This window comes from Gymnoscopelus microlampas, assembly GCF_963454915.1.
Source record: "Gymnoscopelus microlampas genome assembly, chromosome: 10".
Taxonomy (NCBI): domain Eukaryota; kingdom Metazoa; phylum Chordata; class Actinopteri; order Myctophiformes; family Myctophidae; genus Gymnoscopelus; species Gymnoscopelus microlampas.
The window spans coordinates 29,584,202-29,609,819 of NC_139947.1; the positions used below are offsets into that span (position 1 = coordinate 29,584,202).

Below are 25,618 nucleotides of genomic sequence, written 5' to 3' on the forward strand. Positions count from 1 at the left end.
ACAAAATATTTTGAGATGGGGGGGGGGGGGGGGGGTCCGTGGCCAAATACATATTTTGGGTGGTCCTTGACATGAAAAAGTTTGAGAACCACTGATGTAGCAATATATGTTTTTCAGAAAACTGTTAGGATTTAGAAGACATTTGTAGAATCGGCCTCAATTGCTGAAAGTGATCAGAGTCAGACCATGGTTATTTATCCAACAGGGGGCGACAGACCAGCGACGAACAACGCCCACCCGACAAACAATATTGCGTCATCAGGCCTTATCCAGGAAGTAGAAAAAACAACAAATTCGGGGCCAGAGCGAAGTGTCAGAGTAGCTTAGTAGCTAGATCAATTTTCCACGCGTATTTCGACTATTTCCTAGGTTTTGTAGGTTTTGTGTTGTTGCCTCAGAGATGTCTTTGTTCGCTAAGATGTTTGGCGGAGGGGGAAAGGGAGGAAAGGGACCGAGTCCACAAGAAGCGATCCAGAAACTCCGGGAGACAGAGGAGATGCTAACCAAGAAACAGGAATTTCTAGAGAAAAAGATAGACCAGGAACTGCTCACCGCAAAGAAGAACGGCACGAAAAACAAGCGAGGTGAGATATACATGTCAAACATCCAATACTTCGCCCAACAATCGGCTATTAAAGCACCCGGTGGAACACAAGTAAGCCACTGGACAACTCTAAACTCGATCTGTCATTTAGCATCAACATGCTAGCTAGCTGCTAACTTTCACATCGAGCGACCGTGAGACTGTATCCCGTCTGAGGCTCGTTGTTTACCGGCTGTTGAAGCACCCGAGACCCCGGTGACTGTGGTCGTCGGTGTTCAGCTCAAATTACACTGCACTGTTATAAGTGATCGTGTTTGATAACTTTGCGATGTGAATACAGAAACGTGATGCTGTTAAATCATGTAGCCACGCGGATTTAACCGCACAGGTTATTATTGTAACATTAAAACAAGGCTTGTTCGACTGTTTTTATATAGTCAGCTGTTAGACGTTAATTGAGAAGTTGTTGTCACGGGGTGATGACACAATAATGAGACCAGTGTAACGTTCTGACTTAACCTGGGAAGTTTAATTATAAAAGCATGTGCTAGTTCATGGACATTGGGCATGATAAATGACCCACTGATTTACAAACAACAACATGTTGCCCTTACATTAGTTAGCATTATTTATCGATAATAACTTTCATTGCAAGAAGTAAAACACAGAGAAAAGGCCATCAGTTAGGAATTAAAAGACTTCCCCACCCCTTTTTATCTTGTATTTTGTACAACATGTGGCTTTGGTAGTGTGTATACCGTCCTAACCCATCTTGTGTACATTGCCCTAGGACTAGGTATTTCCTTCCTAAGCCTTACAAAGTTCAACAGAATGACTCATAGTCTCACTAGTAGACAGCCACACATTTTCCATGATAGCCCTTTAACTATGTCATGGTCACCTGATCATGGGCTGGCAAGTTTCTATTTCCTGATGTTGTTATCAGTTCATCAATTATATATTTATTACTACATGTCATGTGTTCATGTTATGTCACTCCACAATTGTTGGAATACAATTAAATTCCCCTAATTTTTATTCTGAACGCGTTGAGCAGGTAAAACCTCCACCTGCTGACTCCAATGTAGCCCTCCTCGTAGCTGGCCTAGCAACAAATCCACCTGGTGGCTCTGAACTGTCTCTGAACGAACAAACAAAACAAAACCCACTTTCCTGTTATAATGACGGTGACATGGAACTAGGAAGTTCCCTTTTTCCAAACTGGACGGATAAAAGTTAGGCCAGAATCATTATCACTCTGGTGTCAAAATAAAGTATTTTGCATCACACAGAATGGTCGACCAGCTCAGGTTGTCATGACAACACACTGGCCTCTCCTGTCTCAGAAAATGTCTTAGCTCTGACTTGTCCTTTGCTGTGAGTTATTTCACCCACACTGAAGGCTAAATCCCTGTCACTCCATCTTTATTAGCTTACTACCGGCAGTCATTTGCATCTCTCCTCAACATTCAATCAAATTGTTAATCTAATAGTCAATCTATCTGTCTAGCTACTTGTATGTCTGTCTCCCTTTAACCAGCTACAGTATCTGGCTGGCTCTCTCCATGTGTCTATTCTAGGTCTAGGCGATATGACTCAATAGCTCGATTATTTAAAACTTTTGCCTAGATTATGATTAATGATTTTCTTCGGCTATTTCGCTCTTTTTTTTGTACACCACCATTGTACAAGGAAGTATAACACAGGGTTAGGTGGTTAATCAGACAAATAGATTTAGTCAAATTTAAACAATCTATTAGAATTTTCCTTGTCAATTTGTTGATTGTAAAAGGAAAAAAAAAAACGTTCTTCTCGATTATTCGTTTATAAGTCGGTTATTGGTTCTAAATATTGGTTTCTATATAGTTTTGGTTAATTTCCCAGCCCTACTATTCACCCATCCATCCGTTAATCTTGTTGTGTGTCTGGTGTTGTTCCCCTGCAGCGGCTCTGCAGGCCTTGAAAAGAAAGAAGAGGTATGAGAAGCAGCTGAGCCAGATCGATGGAACACTGTCCACCATCGAGTTCCAGAGGGAGGCACTGGAGAATGCCAACACCAACACTGAAGTGCTTAAAAATATGGGCTTTGCTGCCAAGGCCATGAAGTCTGCCCATGAAAACATGTAAGAGGGAAAAGAGAGTTGCCCATCTTTATCATGGATGCGGTTGCTTGTATGAATGATCGATTAATTTGTTGGCCAAGTGATTTATTCTGAAATTCTGTATTGGATTTCTTTTTTATCTGTCCCTCAGCTATAGACACTGAGTGAATAGTTCCTCTACATGTTGCTTCTTTGGTCTGTTACTCCTTTAGGCGCTAATTACTCGTATATTTCATTGATTGATTGATTGATTGATGTACTTTATTTAGTAAGACATGAGAACATCAGTAAATGGAAGTACAAAAAAATCACAATACAAGGTCTACTAAACTGGGAGACTCATTAAGCACTGAGCTTGTTTAAGATGAGATCCCCATGCACACAAATCATGATGACATATAAGAGACAGACAGATATACACAACTACTATACAGAATGTCATACAATCAGCTTACAGGTTACTGGTATGAAGAGTGGAAAAAAAATGTACAAGGGAAGAAAAGAAATGGGGGGGGGTATGTTAAGACTTAGACAGGGGCCATTTTCGAATTGCAGCCTCCTGAAGGTGTATCTTTAGGGCAGTTTTGAAAGTGAGTAGGGTTTTGCACTCCTTTACTCCTTTTGGTAGGGCGTTCCACATTTTTGATGAATAGCATGAGAACGAGTTCATTCCCTTTGTTGAGCCAAATCTGGGTTGCACATGATTTGTGGAGCTGCCTCTGGTGTTATGATCATGGACTTCATTAACATTTAGGAAGTATTTAGACAAATACAGGGGGATCCCAATGTTGTGGTGTATCTTGAAGACCAGGCCCATAGCAAGTTGCTGTACTCTGTCCTCAACCCTAAGCCATCCAATCCTAGCAAAATGAGCAGGGGTTAGATGGGTTTTGTGATTGAGGCCAAGAAGTAGCCTTACTAGTTTGTTTTGGGATGTTTGTAGCCTTGTTTTTAAGGCCTTGGAGGTGTTGTGATACCATGAAGTGCATGCATAATCATAATAACCTTGAATGAGGCCCCCTGCAAGAATCTTCAGAGTATTCTTACTGACAAGACAATCAATCCTATACAAATAGCGTGTTATTTGGTTAACCTTTCTGATCACTTTTTTTCCACCTCGTTGTACGTATACCGCAAGTTCCTGTATCTGAGTCCAGCTCAGGACCTGTGTTGCATGTCTACCACTCTCCTAGATTGCTTCACTATAGAAGTGCTTTAATGTACAGTAACATTAAGCTTAATTTATTCTCCTGTCACATGGCGGTGTCGTTTGCCAACAAGAACTGATCTTCAAGCTAACAATATGTCGCATCCACGACTTGATCTGTTCTCCTTGGTTTGTTAGTATAAATTAGTCTTTAACCTCCCATGCTGGTGTTCGTTTCAGGGACATTGACAAGGTCGATGACCTCATGCAGGACATAACCGAGCAACAGGAGTTGGCTCAAGAAATCTCTGATGCCATCTCAAAACCCGTGGGCTTCGGAGAGGAATTCGACGAGGTAGGAAAAGCTTTTCAGGGCTGTGTTTCAGTTTTTACAGTCATAACTTCCATAGTTATTACAACGAAAGTTGGAGGTGCCACTTGAAATAGTTTAGAAAGCTAAGAAAGTGAAACAAATCTCACTTCAATGGAATTAACATAATCCCACACCTCATTCCTACTCCCACTTTGAATATCTGTCTAAATATTGTCCTTGGATGAGGGTGACCTCCTAGCCACCGCATCAACCTCAGTTTTGAATGCGCTCATTCAGAGAGCCACAGTGAACGATGGCATGCAGGCATCCCTGGATATTGCAATAACAGATACTAGGATAAGTTGCCAGTCAATAAAGTAGGTAGAAGTATGTAGTAGTAGTCTTGAATGGGTAGTTCCCAATGGCTACTGCTGAAATATTTGGACCAGATTAAAGCTAGTGAGGCTATATCTAACTTCGCCCCCAAGTGTCATGTGATCAGTGAATGCAATTCAAAAGAGGGTATAAGGATTCACCTGTTTAGCAGGTGAGTCAGCTTACCATGTTTACTGTAGTCCGTGGTTACTCACAGTTCAACCTCTGTACCACAATGTACCTCACCACCTTTTGTAAATTGTAGTGTGGTACAGTATTAACGCCCTAGTTGGGTTTCTTACCACTCCTTACATACACTGTATAGATAGAAATTTGTATTGTATTTTAACATTTGTATGAACACAATGCAATGAAAGAAATTGAGCATGTTGGGTGAAAAGTTGAATAAAAGTTTGATTAATTACTGTAGATGGCTTATAGCTATTAATTAGACCAGGACAACAAAACATTGGCATCATAGGGTGTGCTGGTGTCTCACCCAGTTGGTATACATACTGTAGGTTCAGACCTAGTGACTGATCATCATAATGATAATAATAATACCCTTATTTAGAAAGTGCTTTTCAAAACATGGTTACAAAGTGCTTAACAATAACAAGATAAAACAGTCAATTTAAATCAAATGGTAAGATAAAAAACAATAAAACAAAGTGAGCCAGAGATGTGGATGAAGGAGTCATGACTTAGTATGTCACATTTCATCCTGTCTTTCTTTCTTCTCTTTACTATTAGTGGCAAACAGCATAAAAGCATACTAAAGGTACTGATAGGGAATGATTTATAAGTGGTGTGCTGTGTGGTCCTCAGGATGAGCTGTTGGCTGAGTTGGATGAGTTGGAACAGGAAGAGCTGGACAAGAACCTGCTGGAGATTGGTGGGACGGAGAATGTTCCGCTGCCCAATGTGCCTTCCACCTCCTTACCCGCCAGACCTGGTGAGAAACATTATTATTATTTAACATTTTATTCAATTCATACTGTGTAACTTTTTTAATTAAACAAAGTTATTTTTGATGGCATCTTTCACTGGTATATTCTTCACACAACTTTGAAGAAACTTATCTAAGCACAATCTTTATTCATGAGCATCTGCCCCTGACACACGTGCCAAAATGACCACCAGAAATCTATTTATTTATGTATTTTGTTTCTGAGTTGCTCAGTCGGTAGAGAACTCGCCTTTGGAACGAAAGGTCCAAGGTTTGATCCTGTGCACTGCCAACTCAGCGTATGAGTAGCATGGCACTTAACAGGGCTCCCTCGTAAAAGAGATCTGGTATCTCAATGGGATTTCACCAGTATAAATAAAGGTTAAATAAAAAGTATTGCGGCAAGTACTGGGAGCTGATGGTAGGTGTTGCGCTCCACCTCAGCAATCCATCTCCCAGGGGTCTAGCGCATTGAAAACGGAATAGACACCATCGCTCTCTGCTGATGCCAATTATAAGCCGCTCTTCCCTGCTACTTACTATTATGTGTTCAAGTTCAAAAATAAGAGGCTTTGGCTGATTGAATTGATGCTGTCACTATCTGTCACATTTTTATGTTTTTATTATATTTATGAACTAGATTTGTGTTTGTAATTTAACTATGATAATTAGTACAGCCACATGTACTTGCTATTTATCCACAAGATGGATTTATTCTATAATGTGTCATTAACACTCCCTGTATTGTTCACACCCTGCCTCATGTTCTCGTCCCCAAATTAACTAATAAGCACCTCCAGGTTTTTGTCCTTATGAGGGTGGGTAAAGCGTTAGTTTTGGAGGGTCCATCAATTGGTTGTTTTTTAATGAGTATAAATAGAGAAATGTTGAAGTGCTTCATTTTATTATCACTTTGTGTTTCTTGTTATATGGATTGCATTGCACCATAACATACAAGTAGTTCAGACTGAACACTATGGATATTGACTCTCGAGAGTCAAAATGTCCAATTCATCAGGATCCAACATTACGAATGGAATTAATATGCAATCTGACAACAATGTACTGAAATCGCTCACATTACGCATTTGGCTCAATTTATACCCAATTGCACGAAGGTGAGGACATATCTTCAAGCTAACAATGTGTATGTAGCATTGCATTGAGAGCTTGAAGATGTCTTCTTTGTGGCAAGTGACATCATCATATGGCGGAGTAGGTATTAGGCATATTATGCAATCTGAAAATGTATTGAAATAGCTCACAAACATTGTGCATTTTGTTGCCCCACAGCCAAGAAAGAGAAAGACGAGGAAGAGGACGACATGGAGGATCTACAGCGCTGGGCAATGGAGGCCATGTAGACGCGTACATCACATACAGAGAGAGAAGACATTGTGGGAATGAATGGACTTATGGGATATTGAGTGTGGTTGTTTTGTGTGTCTGAGGAGAGCTGATCATCTTGTAACACTACAAAAAGTGGCAAAATTGCTGTAGAGTTATACCTTTCCCTCCCCTTGGCAACCCAAATCCAGAGAACAGACACACCCAGTGCTCATGAGAGTATGTCATGGTTATTTTTCAAAGCTATAAATGTAGCTTGATAAAATCACTTAAAGTTTGTACCCTTGATTACAATACAACAGTAACACTCCATGGCCCAGGCGTCAGACATCAGCTATCGTGCTAGCCACAGAAATCATATTTATATATGATTGATGAACATAATATTGTGGTTTCCATGGTTTGACAATTGAAATACGGCTAGACTATTGTCTAGGTTGGCTATAGACATGTTGTTGGCTCACATCACCGAATGCCAGAAGAATTTCATGGGAATTGAAGCCCTGAAGGGCCTGTATCTGACATATACGGTATATTTACTTGTCTTTGTTGGCACTGAACTAGCTGGATGTTTCAATAATAATAATACTAATTATGATACTACTCCTCACTCTCTGTTTTGTTAATTTTTCCTGAAAATGGGATGCCAACTGAGCATGCACAAGGTGGATAAGAAGCTATAAACACTTAAGATGTAATACAGAGTTTCCCCAAATTTATCATACTGTTTTTTTTACAGGCTTCATCCTCGTTCCCCTGCCTCCTGTGCTACTTTTGTCAGCCTCTATCCCCAAACCCCAACAAACATCCTCACCAGTGGTTGTTATTTGGTGTAAATATACCCCAAATGTTCTTTTTATTTTCTATTTTTGCTGACATTGAAGGGTTTTGTTCATGTTGTGTGACGCATGCAACAACAGGACATCATAACACAGTTCTCACACACCGCACGGCTAGTAAAAGAGAGACTATATTAACCCAACCCCTGCATCCTGTTGTCTGTCTGGGTCTTTTGTTTTGTTTCATATGGATTTTTATTTTTCAATTTAAAATTGTAAAAAAACAAACGTGTCACACATTAATTTCATCGAAGTTGGCGGTGGTTTATATAAGATGAAGATAGTCTACAATATCAGAGTTTTGGATTTGAGGAATTGACTTTTACTTTTTCAGAAACATGTTGTACATTTTTTACATAGAAAAACATGTAACACAAGGATGGGCAAGCATGTTTGCATTTCTATGTTTTATTTATCCAGATGAGAATATTATTTGGAAAAATCATTAAAGCTCTCAATTCTTTTACAGTGGTGGAGGCGATTTTCTTCTTGTATTTTCATCATGTGATATAATGAATGTGTAGACTATGGATTAAAATGCCCAAAATTGCATTGCATACAATAGTATTTCCTACTTCCTAGGCCCCGTGTTGGAAATTGTTTGGGATCTTAGTAACTTGCCCATAGCCCTAATGTGATAGACTGTCAGTTAAGCACAATGATTACTATAATTTTTCCATATAGCCTTATCACCCAGTACCCTGGCTCATATGAATATCTATCATCTATCATGTGGATACCCATTAAAATGGCTTTATGTGTGTCCACTGTGTAACCAGGATGGGTGACATGCGTCCATATCTGATATGTTGGCAGGACAGCGATCATTGTCTTGTGCCTCTTCCTCTCTGCCATTACTCAACTATGACAGTCAGTTTCCATGTTATGTTTTCATATTCAAAGCAACACACAGTTGGTCACTGGCAAAGAGATCAATATCTGCAAAAAATGTTGCATGAACAACACTGGGAGTGGGGACTTGAATGCGGCCCGGCGTCCTGTGTTGCCATGTAGTCTTATTATAAGCGACTTATTTTTCTGTAAAGTTGCTTGTAAATAAAATATTGGTGAATGCGGTCATTTAGGCTTGCTTCCAAAAATATTATTTAAACCAGTGGTTCTCAAATATTTTCATGAAAATGTTTTGTGCCCAGAGGAGCATGTGTGTGTTTAATTTCATTGCAAGACTTTTTGAAAATAGCAGATCTACAGATCTGCTATTTTCAAATATATAGCCAAATAGCCGAGGTTTAAAGTGTTCATGTTGCTACATAGTTGCTTCTTTTGCGCTTGTTTTCGTAGACCTGGTTGCTTATTTCTTTCGCAGAATCCGGCAACGCTGCCAGCGTCGCGTGGTACTGACGTAATGAGTTGCCATTTTCACGCGTGCGCACTGCTCGTCCAACGCTGATGCAAGACATCTTTCGGCTGCAGTGAGTGTGAGAGACCGTTCTGTGGGAAGGATAAAACCGAACAGATTCCAGGCCATTTCCAGTCCGCAAACATGTCAGGAGACGAGGTGAGCGATCGGATCGTATCCGCTAATTCCTGCCTATCGATCCCTACCTTAGTCGCTGGCAATAAGATGAAATATAAGACATGATCGTTGATAGAATGACTTTGGGCCTCCTGCCTCTCCATTGCTCCACTCCCTGGTGCCGTGTTCTCCACATGGTTACAATGGACCGTCTACCTCGAACGGCGGCCGAAAACCGTAGACTGTAGAAAACTTACACATATTTCACTCGCTCGCTTCACTGCTAAATCATTTTGTTGATTTGTATTCGGTATGACACGTCAATCTTCTGTGTCACCGACAATGATTATTGAAAGAAACCATATCAGGCTAATTTAAAGCTAACTGTTAGCTGCCCGGCCTGTCGATGATGTGCTCCACTGGCAGCAGTCAATGTGTTCAGAAATGTTGTCTCGTAGTGTTTCATTGTTCAGAGTGTTTGTAAAGAACGTTGACGGGTCCTCTGTCAACGTTCTAGTAGTGACTGAAGTTATTTTTTAATGTGCAGCCAAGATTAGCCTTGGATGAAGACTATCATGGATGTATGTGATTGATTTTGACATTCATAGATACGGAAGTAAGAGTCAGACTCGATTAAATGCATCTATGATAGTTTTGATCCGAGGCTAAAGGGTAATACCACTAATTTTCAACATTGAACTATGTCTTTAATTCACCTTAGAGGTGTTGTGTAGAAATTAGAAAAGTCTCCCCCTTCTATGTTGCCTAGAGCTGGATAATTGATTGAGGTCATGTGATCAGTGACATACGCAAGGTGTAGCCAAAAGTACACCTTGCGTATGTCACTGATCACATGACCTCAATCAATTATCCAGTAATTTTCCAATAAAATGAGTGGTATTCCCCTTTAAGCCAAGATATGAACCACATAAACTGTCCTAAAGCTTTAATTTACTGACATATGTTTTTGAGCTGAAGTTACCTTGCTAAATTTGTGACATACTGAGGTGCTCTATTAACATGACAACCTCGATATTAACCAGTTGCATTCCTCTTCCTCCTCTCCTTCTTTACTTTTAGATGATTTTCGACCCCAACATGACCAAGAAGAAGAAGAAGAAGAAGAAGCCCTTCATGATGGACGAGGAAGGTGGAGAGGGGGTTGGAGGAGAGGGAGTCGGGGGAGAGGAGTCCAAGGAGATGGAGGCGAAGGAGGTGGAGCCAGAAGGAGGAGAAGACAAGGAGTTTGATCTAGATGAGGATGAAGGAAAGAAGAAAGGTAAAGGGATGACTTCTGGGTATTTGTCAGTGGAGAGAGGGGGCCAATGAGTCAAGGAACTTAATTTAAAGAAGGAATGGAAGGCATGGATGGCAAACTGGAACCGGACGTTCGATGGAATGCATTGCAGTCAATGAGAGCCAGCTGGACCAGCTTAGGAACAAACACTATTTCTGAAGTATTATGACCGTGGTCATATAATCGGTTCAGGAATATAAAATAAGATACATCACGGGTTGTTTTATGTTCACTGGTTTTTCGATGTGCACACTACGTAATTTTATTGAGGTACCTAAACAACGGCAGGTATCGTTTAGTACGGTACCTAGGTAGTGATGATGGACAGTCTCGCAATAACAGCACATACTTTGGCACTGTCAGAAACATACTTTATGCTCTTTAGATTCCTCAATACAATTACACTGTGTGCTTATTTTCTCCTAGACCGAGTATTTTACAAAGGTCACAGTCGTTCAGTTTGTTCATAAGCTGATCCATCTGGCTCTCATTGACTACAATGCATTCCATCAAACTTCCGGCTGCAGTTTGCCACCCAGTGCGACGAATCTGCCAGCTGGAATTGCTGGACAGAGAAAAAGATGTAGATGTCTTAACCTTTTTTATAAAATACCTTGCAGTGTGTGAGGACATGACATGCAACGCAGGTCATGGGAGGGATTTGAACAACAGCCCGATCAATATCGGTTTGGCCATCTGGCCGATATACAGTTATATGCCATTGTCTTTAACCACAACCTGGCATACCTATTTTGGGGATGTGATTATAGCCAAAAGTTTTCCAAAATTAAATTAACACTGTGTGAGCTTTAAATTGCCTATTTTCGAAAGAATCTTTAGGGGAATTGGAGCAGATGGGTGTTCATGTGAAGGTTGAGTTCTCACCATGCATAAACAACCATTAAAATAAAGTTAGAGCTTTGACTCCTGCTAGATGTGGCATTATCGACATGATGGAAAAGTTGCACTATCTGAAACTGGGGCAAGGCACTCGAAGTTTAGATGTATGATGTCAATCCGAAAAACTGTTAATGAATCAAGCAAGTGAAATGCTTTATTGGTTCATCTCTCCGTAGAACAATCTGACGATCTGGATGACCTGAACTTCTTCAACCAGAAGAAGAAAAAGAAGAAACCGAAGAAAGTGTTTGATAATGAAGTTGAGGAGGGAATTAAGGTCAGTTCAGTTGTGGTCTCTTTTCTGCTTCACCGGCCAAATTGGTACACCTTTAAAATCCTCAGTGTTAAATCCAAATTTGTAACTCTGTTTCAAATTCTCTTAAGAATTAAATAATCTGAGGTTTTTACTGTGCAGGTTGAAATCTGATGTTACTGGGTCGGCTTAGAGTAATTACCCTCTCTGATTGTTCTCCCACATTGAACATATCTTTTGTTCCATATGAACACAGGAGCTGAAGATTGAAAGTGAGCAGATAGAGGTTATGGAGGAGGACGATCTTGATCTCATGCTTCCAGCCAAGAAGAAGAAGCCAAAAAAAGTAGACTTTGAGGAGGGAGAGTTGGAGTTGAAGGATGACGGTGAGGACCAATGACTGAAAAAAAATAATATATATATTACTGTATCCACAAGTTTCCTAGGGCATTGTGGGCATCACTTCCTGTCGATTTGATACCTAATCAAATTGACAGGAAGTGATGCCCACAATGCCCTAGAAAACTTGTGGATAATACTGTATGTTGTACTGTAAGTCCAGTCTTATAAATATGTTTTTATAAATATGAACCAGGATGTAGACAGGAGGCTCTGTGAATGCTGTCCCTCTTGTCTTTTGCGGTTTAGTTGCATTGATTTTATTGTTCGTTTTTTGTGTCATCTGTATTCTTTGTTGTACTTTTATGTAGTTATGTATCTCAGTCATTTTATTTTATTTTGTAAAACACTTTGTAATGTTTTGAAAAGTGCAATATACATAAAGTTTATTATTGTTAGTACTAATATTATGTTTTTAATTTTACCACAATGAAGCCATCGAGTGGCCAATACACGTTTTAGTGTACTTGTGCGTGTGTTGTGGCGTGCTCCCTGAAAACATGTGTGTAAGGATGTGTTGTACTCTGTGTTGGCAGCTCTTGAGGATGACGAGGGGAAAAACAATGATGGAATCTCATTTAGCTCCTCCACAGGCCCAGCCTGGGCTGGTACAGAGAGAGACTACTCGTATGATGAGGTAGGAGACATAACATAAACGTACACACCTGCACAAACACACAAGCTCTCACCTTCAAGTGTCTAATGTCCTCTCTTGTTTTCATTGAGAGTACACTGAGGCAATACATACTGTAGCTATCCTGATCAATATGTCAATAAACTACTGAATTGTGAATCTATATTTATTATGATGATGACTCTGCTATTCCTCCACTCAGCTGCTCAACCGAGTCTTCAACATCATGAGGGAGAAGAACCCAGACATGGTGGCTGGAGAGAAGAGGAAGTTTGTGATGAAGCCTCCTCAGGTGGTGCGAGTGGGTACCAAGAAAACGTCCTTTGTAAACTTCACAGACATCTGCAAACTGTAAGTCACCCCCCTTCTCCTGTAAAGCCATTGAGCTTCAGCTTCTGTATCTGCATATATTTGGTGTTTATTTATTAATAACTTTTTAGTTTTCAAACTTGCCTATGATGTCTAATCTATTACGAAAAAGGGAAAAAAATCTGTATTGTAAAAGTACCCTGCTACAGTAGATTATCTCCTGTAGTTGGTGAATATTGAGTGGAAAGTGTACTGTAAATAGCCTATTCAAGTAAATATATGTACACTACTAAAACAAATAACAGTTGCGTACTGGGTGGTTACTGGGAAAGAGCCAATATGGCATTCTGATCATAACCATTTCAATATAAATATATATATATGCTGCCAACCAAATCCGTCTCCAATCCAGTGATGGCTCTCAAACGTTACACCATCTTTTTTTTTTATAAGAAAGCTTTTTCATAGATTGACTTCTTGGAAAACATAAATGAAATATCCTCCTGGTTGTCATTTTAAAAACTGGCATTTTGTGTGGTTTATTACAGTTTGCATCGTCAGCCAAAGCATCTCCTGGCTTTCCTCTTGGCTGAGTTGGGTACAAGGTAATACATGTTATTTACCATCTATCTTTAATTTAATAGGATAATTTATCCATTTAACTATATAGTAAAGTCAATTCATATTTACAGTGCTGGGAGGAACAGGAAATGAACATCTGTTCACTTTTATTCTATTGCTCTTCAGCACTTTTGACCATCTTTTTGTAACAATATAGATCAGATAAAATGTATTTCTACTCATTTGTCTTGCCACATGTTCTTTAATCATGTTTCTTTGTGTGTGGAACTTATAAATCTATTAATCGTACCAATACAAGTTCAAATTGATATCTGGTTTAAGTTCTTTGACTTTGCCAATGATTTTCTTTTTTAACTGTTGATAAGTTTGCTTAACATTTTTTTCCCTTCACCAGTGGTTCCATAGATGGAAATAACCAGCTTGTGATTAAAGGCAGATTTCAGCAGAAACAGATAGAAAATGTATTGAGAAGATATATCAGTAAGTGAGACCTATTTTTCACCATTTATTCAAAGACGTTAGGTGTCAAAAACAAATCGGGTTTCTCAGTTCTAGTTTATTACATTTTCACATTTTGGTATATAATTCTTTGTAATATGTTGTCTCGGCCAGAAATAATAAATTGAGTTTTTAAGTGGAGTTGTAAATTCAAGTAATATGTAGCGGAAGCTTGTTGCCCGTATATATCTTGCAGTGTTTGTTCTCAAATGTATTGTGTACGGTCTCAACTTATAACTACTACTGTGAAATAAAAGACAAGTTTCCACATGTGGATAAGAAAGAAGATTTCCATTGATCTTATTCTGACATTAATTTTCCCATCACACCCCCCAACAGAGGAATATGTGACGTGTCACACTTGCCGCTCTCCAGACACCATCCTCCAAAAGGACACTCGTCTTTACTTCCTACAATGTGAGACCTGCCACTCCCGCTGCTCGGTCGCTAGCATCAAGACCGGATTCCAGGCTGTCACGGGCAAGAGGGCACAGCTCCGCGCCAAAGCCAACTAAGAGGTCACCTACCCGGGGCTGCCCTCCCTCTCTGGCTCCCCCCTCTCTCTCTGCTTGGGGAGGATGACTTGGGGCGGGGTGGCTAGACGCCCCCTTGTGATTTATAACTGGACTTTCTGTATTGGACAGGTGGAGGTTTGGCTGTTGATAGGCTATGATTCAGCCCAACCATGCAAAGGAGTGTGAGAGAGGCTAAAGTTGAGTGGTTTGGAGAATATATGAAGGGGTTAGGGGTGTTCACAGGCAGGCCCACAAACAGATGATGTGTTTTATGTACAATTCACATTGGTGCATTCTGTGGTCTCGCTTACAAACCCAGCTCTCTCCCAGTCGCTAGGTTTTTTTTTTTTCTTTTTTTTTTTCCATTTGCTGTTATCCTTTATTCTCCCACCTGGGAATCCTGAATTAACATTACTTGATTCCTTCATTTCCCCCCTCTCTGTTGTACAAGCACCACATATCAAACCATTTGGATGTGTTTTGAATAAGTAATTTAAAGCCGCAATCTGTAAGTTTTGTCATCCCAACAGAGAGATGTAATTGCAACTGTAACACCAGGATTTGAATTGGTTAAAATAACAACCACTGCAGATGTGCTAGTTATATTGTATTAACATGCTATACCATATAGATTGGTTAAAATCCTATTTTGTTCATTAAAATAATTTGCGGATTGTAGCTTTAAAAGGAGAACCCTCTGAAAACAAAAGTGTACTCTTGCTCAGGTGAACTACAACCAGAGAGTTTATTTGCTCCATAACATCTTGGCCTTAAACGCCTGATATATACTGTGTTGCGCACTGATATCTCACACCGAAAATTGCCTATCTACAAGCTCGCAATGTGTCGCACACGTGGTGAGCTTGTAGATGTGCTATTTTCGAGGCGAGACACAGTGGGCAACTCTGTATACCTTAGGCTTTAATGAGTCATGTGTCATTATCACTGTTTTCTCCTGATAATGAATCCATGCTGCCTGTTCTCTGGTAGGTTAATGACCCTAGGTCCCATGAAGCGGCCCTCTACCCTAGCTCATAACGAGATACATCAGAAAGACACAAGGTTACAGTGTACATGGTGGGGAGAGTTGTCAACTGTTGCTAGTTGCCCAAGAGAGTCTTTACAAGGGGTTTATTTTCATCTAACTGATTAAGAATAAGAACTATCCAAACATGGACTCTGACAGTGAGCTTGTGTGTGAGAAATAGATAGGAAATCTGCTGCGTGTTAAGAGTTCTTTAATGGCATTGATGAGCAATTGTTCTTTTTCTTTGGTTCCTGCAGTTTAGATCAACACATTCTACCTAGGTGGAGAGATTCGGATGCGAGACTGAAAATCAAGTGCCCAATACAAGGTTTTGTCATGTGAAACAGGTTGCCTAGCTAACGTTGACTGGGAATTCTCTCACTGAAATACACATCTTAAGCGACACGCTGCCCTTAGATATCACCTTATTGTGAACTGGCACCTCAAAGCAGATGTCCGTATTGGGTCATTTATGTCAACTGGGATCCAGAAAAGATACACCACAAGCAAGGCAGGAAATGAAGAGTTACATTTTGAAATTAAATATCCATAATTTGAATAAATTGAATACTTTGCCAAAAATTCATTACTATCATGAAAATAACACTGTTGTGTACTATTGAAAATATCCTAAGACCTTTTCTAATCTGAAATGGATGCATATTTGTTTGAGTGGAACTCTAAATTTAACTGGGTCTTGTTGAATTGGTGATGCATATGGTTGAAAAGATCTTGATAGAAATCATTTTAAACCTGGTTTTTACAAAAATAAAATACTCAACTTGCTCCCTATCACTGTTCTCTTTATTTCAAATGTATTTATGTACAACTCTGAATTGGTTATAAATGATGCAATAATGTATTAGGCGTGAGAGATTAAAATAGAGAGGGAATGAGAACATCATCTAGCTGCTTCCTTGTTTCAGATTTATTACCTCGTATGTAATGGCAAAACAAAACCCTTTAATTGAGTTGTACAGTGGTACAGTGTCATTCATGTGTAATGAACATGGTAGCTTGAAATGTTACCACTTAGGGAAGGATCTGACATAGGAGCAGCTTGTGTTCATTCCCAGTTATTGACAGTCATCCATTTTGTGTGTGGCGGCTTACAATTTCATGGCTCCATACCCCTATGCGTCAGTGCCCCATACATGTTGTTATGGTGGCCAAGAAAGATCAAAATGAAAACAATTGCTGGATTCAAACTAACTGATAATGACGCTTTTGTATTCAAAATGTAATTCAAATATATTTTTGACTGACTTGTCATGATCACTGCCTAGCCTGGCGTATTCCATCATGGTAGCTGTTGTACCATTAAAGGGTGTGTAAGTGATATATTTTTGGTTGAAACTAATAGTTTTTTGTTAAGGCAAAGGTAGGTTGCCAATTTCACCCAGCCAGGAGAGAGTACCCATTTATCAACCTATATTTTATAGTTTTCCTATTCCTGTTTTGTCTACAATTTTTTTGGGTTCCACTTGTTTATCCTTAATCCTGGATGAGTTCTCTCTCCAGATTGGATGAAATTAATATCCTGACCTGAAAATTAGTTTTTTGTTGTTTACTAAAGAGCTAGAGAGACAAGGAGACCCCTGTTATTGAACACACATTGATTCTATAGCAATGATTACAATCAGAATATAGAGCTATTTAACACTTATCTTAACAAAACATTACACTACCTTTAAAGATATTGTAGTGTCATCAGTACTCAACCATGTTAGCTGTAAATATGCAACAATTCATTTTATAGAAGTGAAACATTTTCATTACAGCTGGTTGGTAGTGGAACTTTTTTTATTAAATGTATTTAAATACATTTTAACATAATTATATGTTACACATGTTTACATTTAAATACATTTATATTTATTTAGTCACATAAAAAAATTGCAGGTCACATTTTATTCCTTTGTCATAAAATATGCGCTTTTATTTTTTAAAGAGAGCGGAAGTGCACCCTGGGCCAGTGAGCAGAGTTGCCAGATTTTGCGAGAGAAACAAGCAACCATATATATGAAAACAAGCCCAGTAGAAGCGACTTCAGGTCACATGAGCACTTTAAACGGTGACTATTTAGAAATATTGAAGGAAATGTGAAAAAAAAAACACTCTTTTAAACAATATTATATTACACAACAACGCCCAAAATAAGCAACTACACTTTAGAAACAAGCCCAACGTCGCTTATAATAAGCAGACATGGCAACGATGCCAGTGAGCGAGTGAGTGGGGGTACTGACTTCCTCTTCATCTACACTCTTTACAACAGGCAGCAGCAGGTCGCTCGTGCGAACAAGTTGTGCTGGAGGAGACGACAACTAATTATAACCATGCCTCGTATTTACATCGGACGACTGAGCTACCATGTTCGTGAAAAAGACATCCAGAGATTTTTCGGCGGATATGGGAAGGTCGCGGAAATTGATTTAAAAAATGGGTGAGTTTTTCTTCGTTTGTGCAATTTTTGGAAAACGCGGGTTAGCTTAACGTTAGCCCGGCCATGCTAACAGTGCTAGCTGTTAGCATGCTAACAGTGCTAACTCCCCGGAAGACTCGGTATCTACGCGTTAAACTATTAGTTCATCAGAACCTCGGAATATATGTTGTAGTTTTTGAACACCCATCATTGTTGAAAACGAACTATATTATCATTCAGCGATATATATAGCGATATCAACTTTCCCATGCCAGTGTGGCTGGACAATGTGCATGGCCAATATGGCGCTTTGTGTTCCAATGGCGTCGTGTTGAGCTGAGCCATGCAGGCATACATAACATTACTGTGCTCCCTGCAACAACTCACGACGGGGAGTTGTTGCTAGCTTTCCTAGGGCTGTCTCAAATTTAAGTTGACAAATTATGTGAAAGACGTAACTGCGATGAACGATTTAAATGTGTTTAAAAAGAAAAAAAATACAGTGAAACGTATGAGTAAATCCTTAATGTATGTTTGCCTTTTAGGCTTCGTAATAAAAAAAATGCACACGGCAGATATGACAAATAACTTGACTATACAAATACATAATATTTAATCATCTTATAACTTTTTTAAATGTAAAAATCGCTGATCTACAAGCTCGTGACGCGTTCATCTGCTGTTTTGGGAAAATGTACTAACATTTTTCAACGTGGACACAATTATAACGATTACGCCAAAATAATTGTGAGGCCTACCTGCAACAACAACTCACGACGGTGGTTTTAAGCACTTTCAAACCTGTCCTCCCTGGTAGTTAAACTACGAACGCCAGTTTTAGTTAATCACTAATAGTTGTATTTGTTTCTGCTCATCTGTAGGTACGGATTCGTGGAGTTCGAGGATAACCGAGATGCCGACGACGCTGTGTATGAGTTGAACGGGAAGGAGCTGTGCGGGGAGCGGGTGATCGTGGAGCATGCCCGTGGACCGCGACGAGACCGGGATAGCTACGGAGGAGGAGGTGGTGGTGGTGGTGGTGGAGGACGGGACGGCGGCGGTGGGGGCTACGGTGGTGGTGGAGGAGGAGGAGGTGGTGGTCGCAGTAAGTGCAGTCAATTCCTTCACACTCCCTCTCCCCCTTCCCATTGGAGACAGATACGTTCTCGACACACAACACAACTCTCAATTATTTCTTTAGAGACGCTGTGGAGAAACCATTCTGTTGATTCTTAAATTCGCAGGTACGGCATCAAATGTTAATTTTATGCCAGTAGTGGATTAGCTCTTAAAACATGCCAAGTTTTTTCACTTGACAAGACCTGCAGTGCATGCAAATATCAGTAGTTATGCAAGGCCCGTTGCGTAATAACCTTTAGTACAGGCAGTACTCTATATTTTATGTTATGTAATGATTCTAACAGAGTGAAGTTCACCTGTGGTTTAGCAAAGTCAAGACTTGACTTTTGTATTTATTTAATTTTTTAGGTCTGACCTAACAAAAGCCCTTGTCTGAGGTCCAGCCTCTATAATAAGTGAACTCTAGTGGAACTGTCACCGATTAGTTGTCATTCAAATGATTGCGATTAACGATTTAATTGTGTTTTTGGCATTAAACATTGGAACAAAGGAATACATTTTTTATTTCACTTTGCCCTTTAGGCCTTGTAATCAAACATTCCACAGGGCAGATATGACAAATAACTTAAATATACAAAGAAATTACTGCCATAATAGTATACGTAGGAAATGATATTAATCCAAAAAAAATAAATAGCTGATCTACAAGCTTACGTCTCAAATTGACACGTTGTAAACTTGTAGATCTGCTATTTCTGGAAAATATTAAAATATTTTATGAGAATCTTTCAACATGGAAACTGCCGTTTATGCAAAATAATTGCGAATATCTCAAATAATTACACTAGGCGATTATGTAATTCTTGTGACAGGCCTAAACACTAGTAGACTTTGTTTTATGTCATGGACTACAAAGCCTTATGTGATATTCGATACTTGGTCAATGCTGTATCCATTTCCTTTTTGTTTTTCCTCCTTTTTTTTTGGAAGGTTAAGTTTTCATGGCCTCATCTCTTTGCGTGTTTGCCCTTGAGTATGTTTATTGCAAACACTACTCTGTCATCTCATGTAGCTTGCAGTTTCTAGTCTAGAATATTTTTTTGTCAAATGTACATGTTTTACTTAAGTTATGATAATTATTTTACATCTATATATATTCAACATTAACAAAAGTCCTTGATGTTTCAATTTGAAAGAGTCCAGTTGCGGGCTGAGGCTGAGAGTCCATAGAGGCTAAAGATGACTGGCTAAAGATGACTGCCTGTCCCGTTTGGCCTTGGCTTTCACCTTACAATGTGTGTGTCACCTACCTTTGCCCCCTCTTGATCCTTGGCTGACCTAACCGGAAGCCATGATGACAGCAGCCTTTTGCCAATAGACCAGGGGTGATGGTGAGGATTGCCATTGGTTTCTATGTTGACAGCAAAAAAGTGCCGCAACAATAGTAAAACATCTTTTCTCACGCAAGAAATGTTAGTGGATTTTGTAAGTAAGTGAACACATGGGGGGGAAAAGAAATTGAACTTGAATGACATCTGGACAGATGGTACAAAAGATTTTATCTATTGCGGTTGACTCGTTTTTCTTTAATTTGACTGAACGTTGTTGTTGACAGCAACATATGTGGATGCCCCACCTTTTTCATCTGTTTTTCAGGGTTCAAAGGTCTTGCAAGAACATCACTGTCCATTTGTTAATGCAGCTAAAAGCATCACCGGTGTGTTATGCTCGAGTCAGACAAGGCTTTGCGTTGCTGGAAACAGATGCAGTGGTGTTCTTTGCAGCAGTGAACAACTTCCAAACGCTGACCTGTACAAACTTTTAAGAGCCCAAGCAGCAGCTTTGGTAGATCACTTTACTGAAGGTTTGTCTTATTGTTGAAACTGGAAACAAAAGGTCTTTTTTTTTTCTCAAGATCCAATCTTATTGGTCAACTTGGACTCTATCTGGCTAGTCACTGGCTCACGATTAATCAATCAGGCTGATCTTTTTGTGTCAGTTTGAGAGAGAAACAGCATTTTTGTCTTTGTTTCCTCTCTGACAGTCTCCATTTCCTGTTGTGTTTAAAGGTAGCGGTGGTTACAGTAGCCGAAGCCGCACTGGCAGGGATAAGTACGGGCCTCCGGTTCGTACAGAGTACCGGCTCATTGTGGAGAACCTATCAAGCCGCTGCAGCTGGCAGGACCTGAAGGTGAGCATGTTGGACAAGAGTCATTTGAATTACCATGTACAGTAGCTTATACAGCAGTGGTGGGCCTTGGATGTATGTTTTCGTTCAGCCATCAACTCTACAGCTTGCCTCACTAATTGGCATACCTTCAACCAGAGAGAAGGGGGGCTAATTAATGAAATGGGCTGGTGTAGTGTTGGGCTGGAATGAAAACCTGCATACTTAGCTCCAATGCACATGATTGGACACCATTATAATAAGTCTCTGAGAGTTAGGTGCAGTGCATAACCACATTCTGTAACATGGGAAGTTGGGAACACACTTTACAACATTATGGTACGATGAGACTGTCAAATAGACAGACAACTGTCTATTGTACTGTTTGATACAATGAAGATATGCATAATGTGATAAGACATTTTACCCATTAAGACCTGAGGCCGATTCTGCGAATGCTTTCTAAATCGGTAGTTCTCGCAAGATTTTTCAAAAATGTTCAGAAATAGCAGATGTACAAGCTCGCAGTGTGGCACGAAGTGACGCGCTATTTTTTGAATAGCCAATGCAAAAATCTAAAATAACTGATGCTTTCCCGTTTTTAATAGGTTAACAGCGCTATTCAGGTCTGCCATTACACCAATAGATGTTAGTATATAAATTGAGAGTAAGGAGGAATGCATTTGAATTGTTACATTCTTAAAGGATACAATTTGGTGTTCTACAAAAGTAATACTCACTAGAGTGTCAATATTTTCACTTTTGCATTTGGTGTAATGACACCGATGCAACTTTTGCCTCAAGTTTAATCTAATGCATTACCATGGCCGGAACAAAATAATTCTGCTCTAAAGTGTTTTTTTTATTTAGTCTTCCATTTTGTCATTTCAAATGTGAAAAATCTTGTCACCTTTCTCATCCCTACCCAGTTTGCATGCCTGAATTGTCAATTTGTGCCAATGTAGCTGCTCGCTTTGCTGCACCATGACCTTTGTAAATTAGAACTGCGGGAATGTGTGTGTGGGGGGCGGGGGCAGTATATTTATGGATGGTGTCAGATACGTCGTATGTACCAGAGATAGGGTAGCAAGTGGTAAATTGAGCAACACTAATCTGCTGATAGATTGTTTAGCAGAGGTACTTTTCTTCATTATTCTTTATTTATTCAGACCATTTACACCACGGTGAGAACACAATAGAGGTGGTAGATATTGTTTTTTGTTTTCAAATCCGAGTTATCATATTTAACTTTATTTAGTTTTCGGGGCGGTCATATTTTTTATTTTGATCATGTTGGCATGTAAACCAACCAAATCTTGTGCCATTCCAGGACTTCATGCGCCAGGCAGGAGAGGTGACTTACGCAGACGCCCACAAGGAGCGCACCAACGAGGGCGTTATCGAGTTCCGCTCCCAATCGGACTTGAAGCGGGCCATTGACAAGCTGGACGGCACAGACATCAATGGTAGAAAGATACGTCTGGTGGAGGACCGGTCTCGCCGACGGAGATCATACTCCGGCAGCCGATCCAGGTGAGTTGAAGGCCTCCAGTGGAAGATTCCCCTCTTCATGTTAAACAAACATAGTTTCTGTGTGCTGGTCATAAACAGCTAAATATAAGAACACACGCAACAATAATGCGAGTCTAACGGTAAAGGTCCTTACACACCGACGAAAATAGCGAATATACGCAAAATTCGGACTCGTTCCGAATAATTAAAAGACGCTTTTTCGCTTCGCTTTTTCGCTCCATGTACGGAGCCATTGACTTTATAAGGTTTTTAAAAAAAAACGCATTATTCGCACGAAAAAAATCGCCCCGGTGTGTAACAACCTTAAGAGTAGTATAAAATCAGTGGGTGGCTGATAAATAAATCTACTTAAAATTGAGATAACAGACATAAAGAACACTTATAATTGCTCAAGGCCTCCAAAAGTCATATACTGCTCTATTCTTAACCCTTGTCAGCAAAGTAAACACCTGAAAATGTTTTTATTAATTTCCTTGCTCATTGTTTCCCTTTTCCCCATCTGTCCTCCGCAGGTCTCGAAGCCGCCGTCACTCCCGCAGCAGGAGCCGTCGGAGCAGGAGCTCCAGGAGCCGTTCCAGATCCCGCTCCAGGTGAGATTAGGATTGATTTGTATATGCAGTAAACGTAAAGAATCATTTTAGTTTGAGAAAATAATTCCATATTCCAATATGGAATTTGGAATACAATGTTACAGTAAAAGAAATTGAGTAAAGTACTGAATTTTAGAGGCTTTTTAGGTAAGACATTTCATAAGTCTCTGGGAGTTTGGTCAGCCTACAGGCTTTGTTGTGCAGTTTATTTAAACGTTCATAGTAATGTCAATATACATAATAATAAAGAAGTTTGAAGTTGAATTATTTGAACATTGTTCTCCTAAAGCCATGGTTTTAATTGCATATTTATACAACTATTCCTTGCAGATCTCGTTCCCGTAGCAACAAGAGGAGTCGTCGTTCCCGCTCCAGGTCTGGAAGGAAGTCTCACTCCAAGTCCCCCGAAAGCAAGTCTCGCTCCCGCAACCGCAAGTCTCATTCTCGTTCCCGCAGCCACAAATCCCGTTCCCGCTCTGGAGAGCGCAAGTCAAAGTCTCGCTCAAAGAGCCGCTCCAAGGTGAAGTCTGAGCGTGATTCCCGCAGCCGCTCCAAGGTGAAGTCTGAGCGTGATTCCCGCAGCCGTTCCAAGGAGAAGTCGGCTGATAAGAAGTCACGTAGCCGCTCGCCAAAGAAGTCAGGTAGCCGCTCGCCAAAGAAGTCACGTAGCCGCTCGCCAAAGAAGTCACGTAGCCGCTCACCGTCTCCGGTGGAGAACGGCAAGGACGAGCGTGAAGCCAGGTCCGCTTCCCGCTCCCCTTCCCCTCAGGAAGCTAAGGACCAACACGCCACATCTGTTGAGAAACGTTCTGCCTCGCGCTCCAAGTCCCGCTCCCGGTCTCGTTCACGGTCTAGATCAGCCTCTCAGGATTAGGCTGTTTCAGCTGCTGATAATTGTTTAGTTTTTCCTTGATTACTATGCTTATTTGTAACAGGCAGTGTTTTGATGAATTGCTCATGCTTCCTGAGTTGTCTTATCTGTTCCTCCCACAAGTGTGCACTTGCTTCATGTTAAGATTTGCATTTCCTAGATTATATAATACCAATGATTGGAATATGCTAGCGAGTATGTATGGGTTAGCTATCATTTATTTTTCTCCTGTCCATTAGTATTTCCTAGGATTTGTAGTCATTGTGTTTTTGATTCAGGCTCAAGTGCATGCTTGTAGGAAAAAATAGATATGGAATTGGGTTTTGTTTTTACCAGTTTTTTTCTTTTTTTCTCCATGCCTTAATGGGTGCATTCCTGTTGTACCATTCGTCTTGTCACTCTAAACTGCATAACCTGAATGCTAAATAACATACTAAACTGCATACTAGAAGGCACAAGGAAGGTTGGAGCTTCATTTTCGTTGGTCAACAAGTGGTGCAAAGATCCCAATTTCTTTTTTTTTATCTTGTACATAGAGCTTACGTGATGGCTTTGTCCATTTCCTCCTTTGCTCCGCCTGAGTCTTGTTTTGTCAGGTGCCTGCAGTGAGTGGTCTATTTAAAAATGTCCCCACTATTTCATAATTTCTTGCAGGATTTAAATTTTCTAGAGATGCCTCGTTTCATGCCATTTAAACTATCTTCAGTGTCTGATTTTTCAGTGATGTGTATTATCTTCTGATAGCGAGGGTTTGACAATCCATAGCCCCCCCCCCCCCCTCTTTGTTTTCATTTTTTGGTGTACAGCTAATAAATCATGTGAATCAGAAATATGTTCAAATCAATAGGCATAATGTGCAAAGAATTATGTTCCAAGTGCGACAGTGGCTCAGTATATAGAGTGGCTGCTAAGGAAGCCGAAGGTTCCCAGATCGATCCTCTGCTCCTCCTGGCTTAGTGTCCTGAGCAAGACACTTGAACCCCAGATGCTGTTCAATAGTTGCCATCCATCTTCATCCACTTTTTGGGTCACTGAGGTAACAGTTAAAGCAGAGAATCCCAGGCCACATTACCTCTTCTAACTGGGGGATCCCGAGGTGTTTGAAGGCCAGCATGTCGATCTAACCCCCCACCCCATCTGTTCCTTGGTCTGCCCCCTGGCCTCCTCCCAGCTCGATGATAGTTGCCCAGGTATGTGGCCATGTTAGGATATTATTGGCAAATATGACAACCACCACCGTGTTACGTGATTTCTCTATAAATTTGATCTTTCTGTGGTCAAAGAAACGTGTCCATTTTTATTGTACATTTAATTAAAGTTCTTAATGAAAACATTAACTTTGTGGTGTTGCCTTCCTTACTCAACGATTGACACTTCTAGACTGCAGTAACACCGCGACCTATATCTTTCTAATTATATAATAAATGGTTTAACATTAAGGGCTG

General features: G+C 40.1%; 3 protein-coding genes across 5 annotated transcripts; all 3 read left to right on the forward strand.

Moving 5' to 3' along the window:
• The first annotated feature begins 275 nt into the window (after positions 1–275).
• On the forward strand, positions 276–8,087 carry LOC311053951 (charged multivesicular body protein 4b). Its single transcript, XM_084069764.1, has 5 exons — positions 276–584; positions 2,490–2,667; positions 4,034–4,148; positions 5,310–5,436; positions 6,724–8,087. Exons 1-5 carry the CDS (start codon positions 401–403, stop codon positions 6,792–6,794), a joined length of 675 nt encoding a protein of 224 aa, XP_083925890.1. The 5' UTR covers positions 276–400; the 3' UTR covers positions 6,795–8,087.
• A 903-nt stretch (positions 8,088–8,990) lies between these two features.
• LOC311053949 (eukaryotic translation initiation factor 2 subunit 2-like) lies at positions 8,991–16,299 on the forward strand. The gene is made up of 9 exons (XM_084069761.1): positions 8,991–9,135; positions 10,174–10,372; positions 11,467–11,567; positions 11,800–11,929; positions 12,479–12,579; positions 12,779–12,927; positions 13,434–13,490; positions 13,862–13,947; positions 14,305–16,299. The coding sequence occupies exons 1-9, from the start codon at positions 9,121–9,123 to the stop codon at positions 14,478–14,480; spliced, it is 1,014 nt and encodes a 337-aa protein (XP_083925887.1). The 5' UTR covers positions 8,991–9,120; the 3' UTR covers positions 14,481–16,299.
• Positions 16,300–17,773: 1,474 nt separating this feature from the next.
• LOC311053945 (uncharacterized protein) lies at positions 17,774–25,506 on the forward strand. Of its 3 annotated transcripts, none has more exons than XM_084069754.1 (6): positions 17,774–17,953; positions 18,814–19,046; positions 21,082–21,203; positions 22,510–22,712; positions 23,225–23,302; positions 23,633–25,506. In XM_084069754.1, the coding sequence occupies exons 1-6, from the start codon at positions 17,847–17,849 to the stop codon at positions 24,174–24,176; spliced, it is 1,287 nt and encodes a 428-aa protein (XP_083925880.1). In that variant the 5' UTR covers positions 17,774–17,846; the 3' UTR covers positions 24,177–25,506. The 3 variants fall into 3 exon arrangements, with proteins under 3 accessions (XP_083925880.1, XP_083925881.1, XP_083925882.1); XM_084069755.1 differs by having other exon boundaries at positions 18,814–19,037; XM_084069756.1 differs by having other exon boundaries at positions 18,814–19,031.
• The last annotated feature ends 112 nt before the right edge of the window (positions 25,507–25,618 follow it).

What these genes read in the sequence shown, in the direction of transcription:
- LOC311053951 (XM_084069764.1), top strand. Translation starts at nt 401, where the DNA reads ATGTCTTTGTTCGCTAAGATGTTTGGCGGAGGGGGAAAGGGAGGAAAG. An exon ending in AAGTCTGCCCATGAAAACAT is followed by an intron (nt 2,668 to 4,033) that starts GTAAGAGGGAAA and finishes TGTTCGTTTCAG; the next exon opens with GGACATTGACAAGGTCGATG. An exon ending in CTCCTTACCCGCCAGACCTG is followed by an intron (nt 5,437 to 6,723) that starts GTGAGAAACATT and finishes GTTGCCCCACAG; the next exon opens with CCAAGAAAGAGAAAGACGAG.
- LOC311053949 (XM_084069761.1), top strand. An exon ending in GGATGAAGGAAAGAAGAAAG is followed by an intron (nt 10,373 to 11,466) that starts GTAAAGGGATGA and finishes ATCTCTCCGTAG; the next exon opens with AACAATCTGACGATCTGGAT. An exon ending in GTTGGAGTTGAAGGATGACG is followed by an intron (nt 11,930 to 12,478) that starts GTGAGGACCAAT and finishes CTGTGTTGGCAG; the next exon opens with CTCTTGAGGATGACGAGGGG.
- LOC311053945 (XM_084069754.1), top strand. Translation starts at nt 17,847, where the DNA reads ATGCCTCGTATTTACATCGGACGACTGAGCTACCATGTTCGTGAAAAA. An exon ending in GAAATTGATTTAAAAAATGG is followed by an intron (nt 17,954 to 18,813) that starts GTGAGTTTTTCT and finishes GCTCATCTGTAG; the next exon opens with GTACGGATTCGTGGAGTTCG. An exon ending in CGTTCCAGATCCCGCTCCAG is followed by an intron (nt 23,303 to 23,632) that starts GTGAGATTAGGA and finishes TATTCCTTGCAG; the next exon opens with ATCTCGTTCCCGTAGCAACA.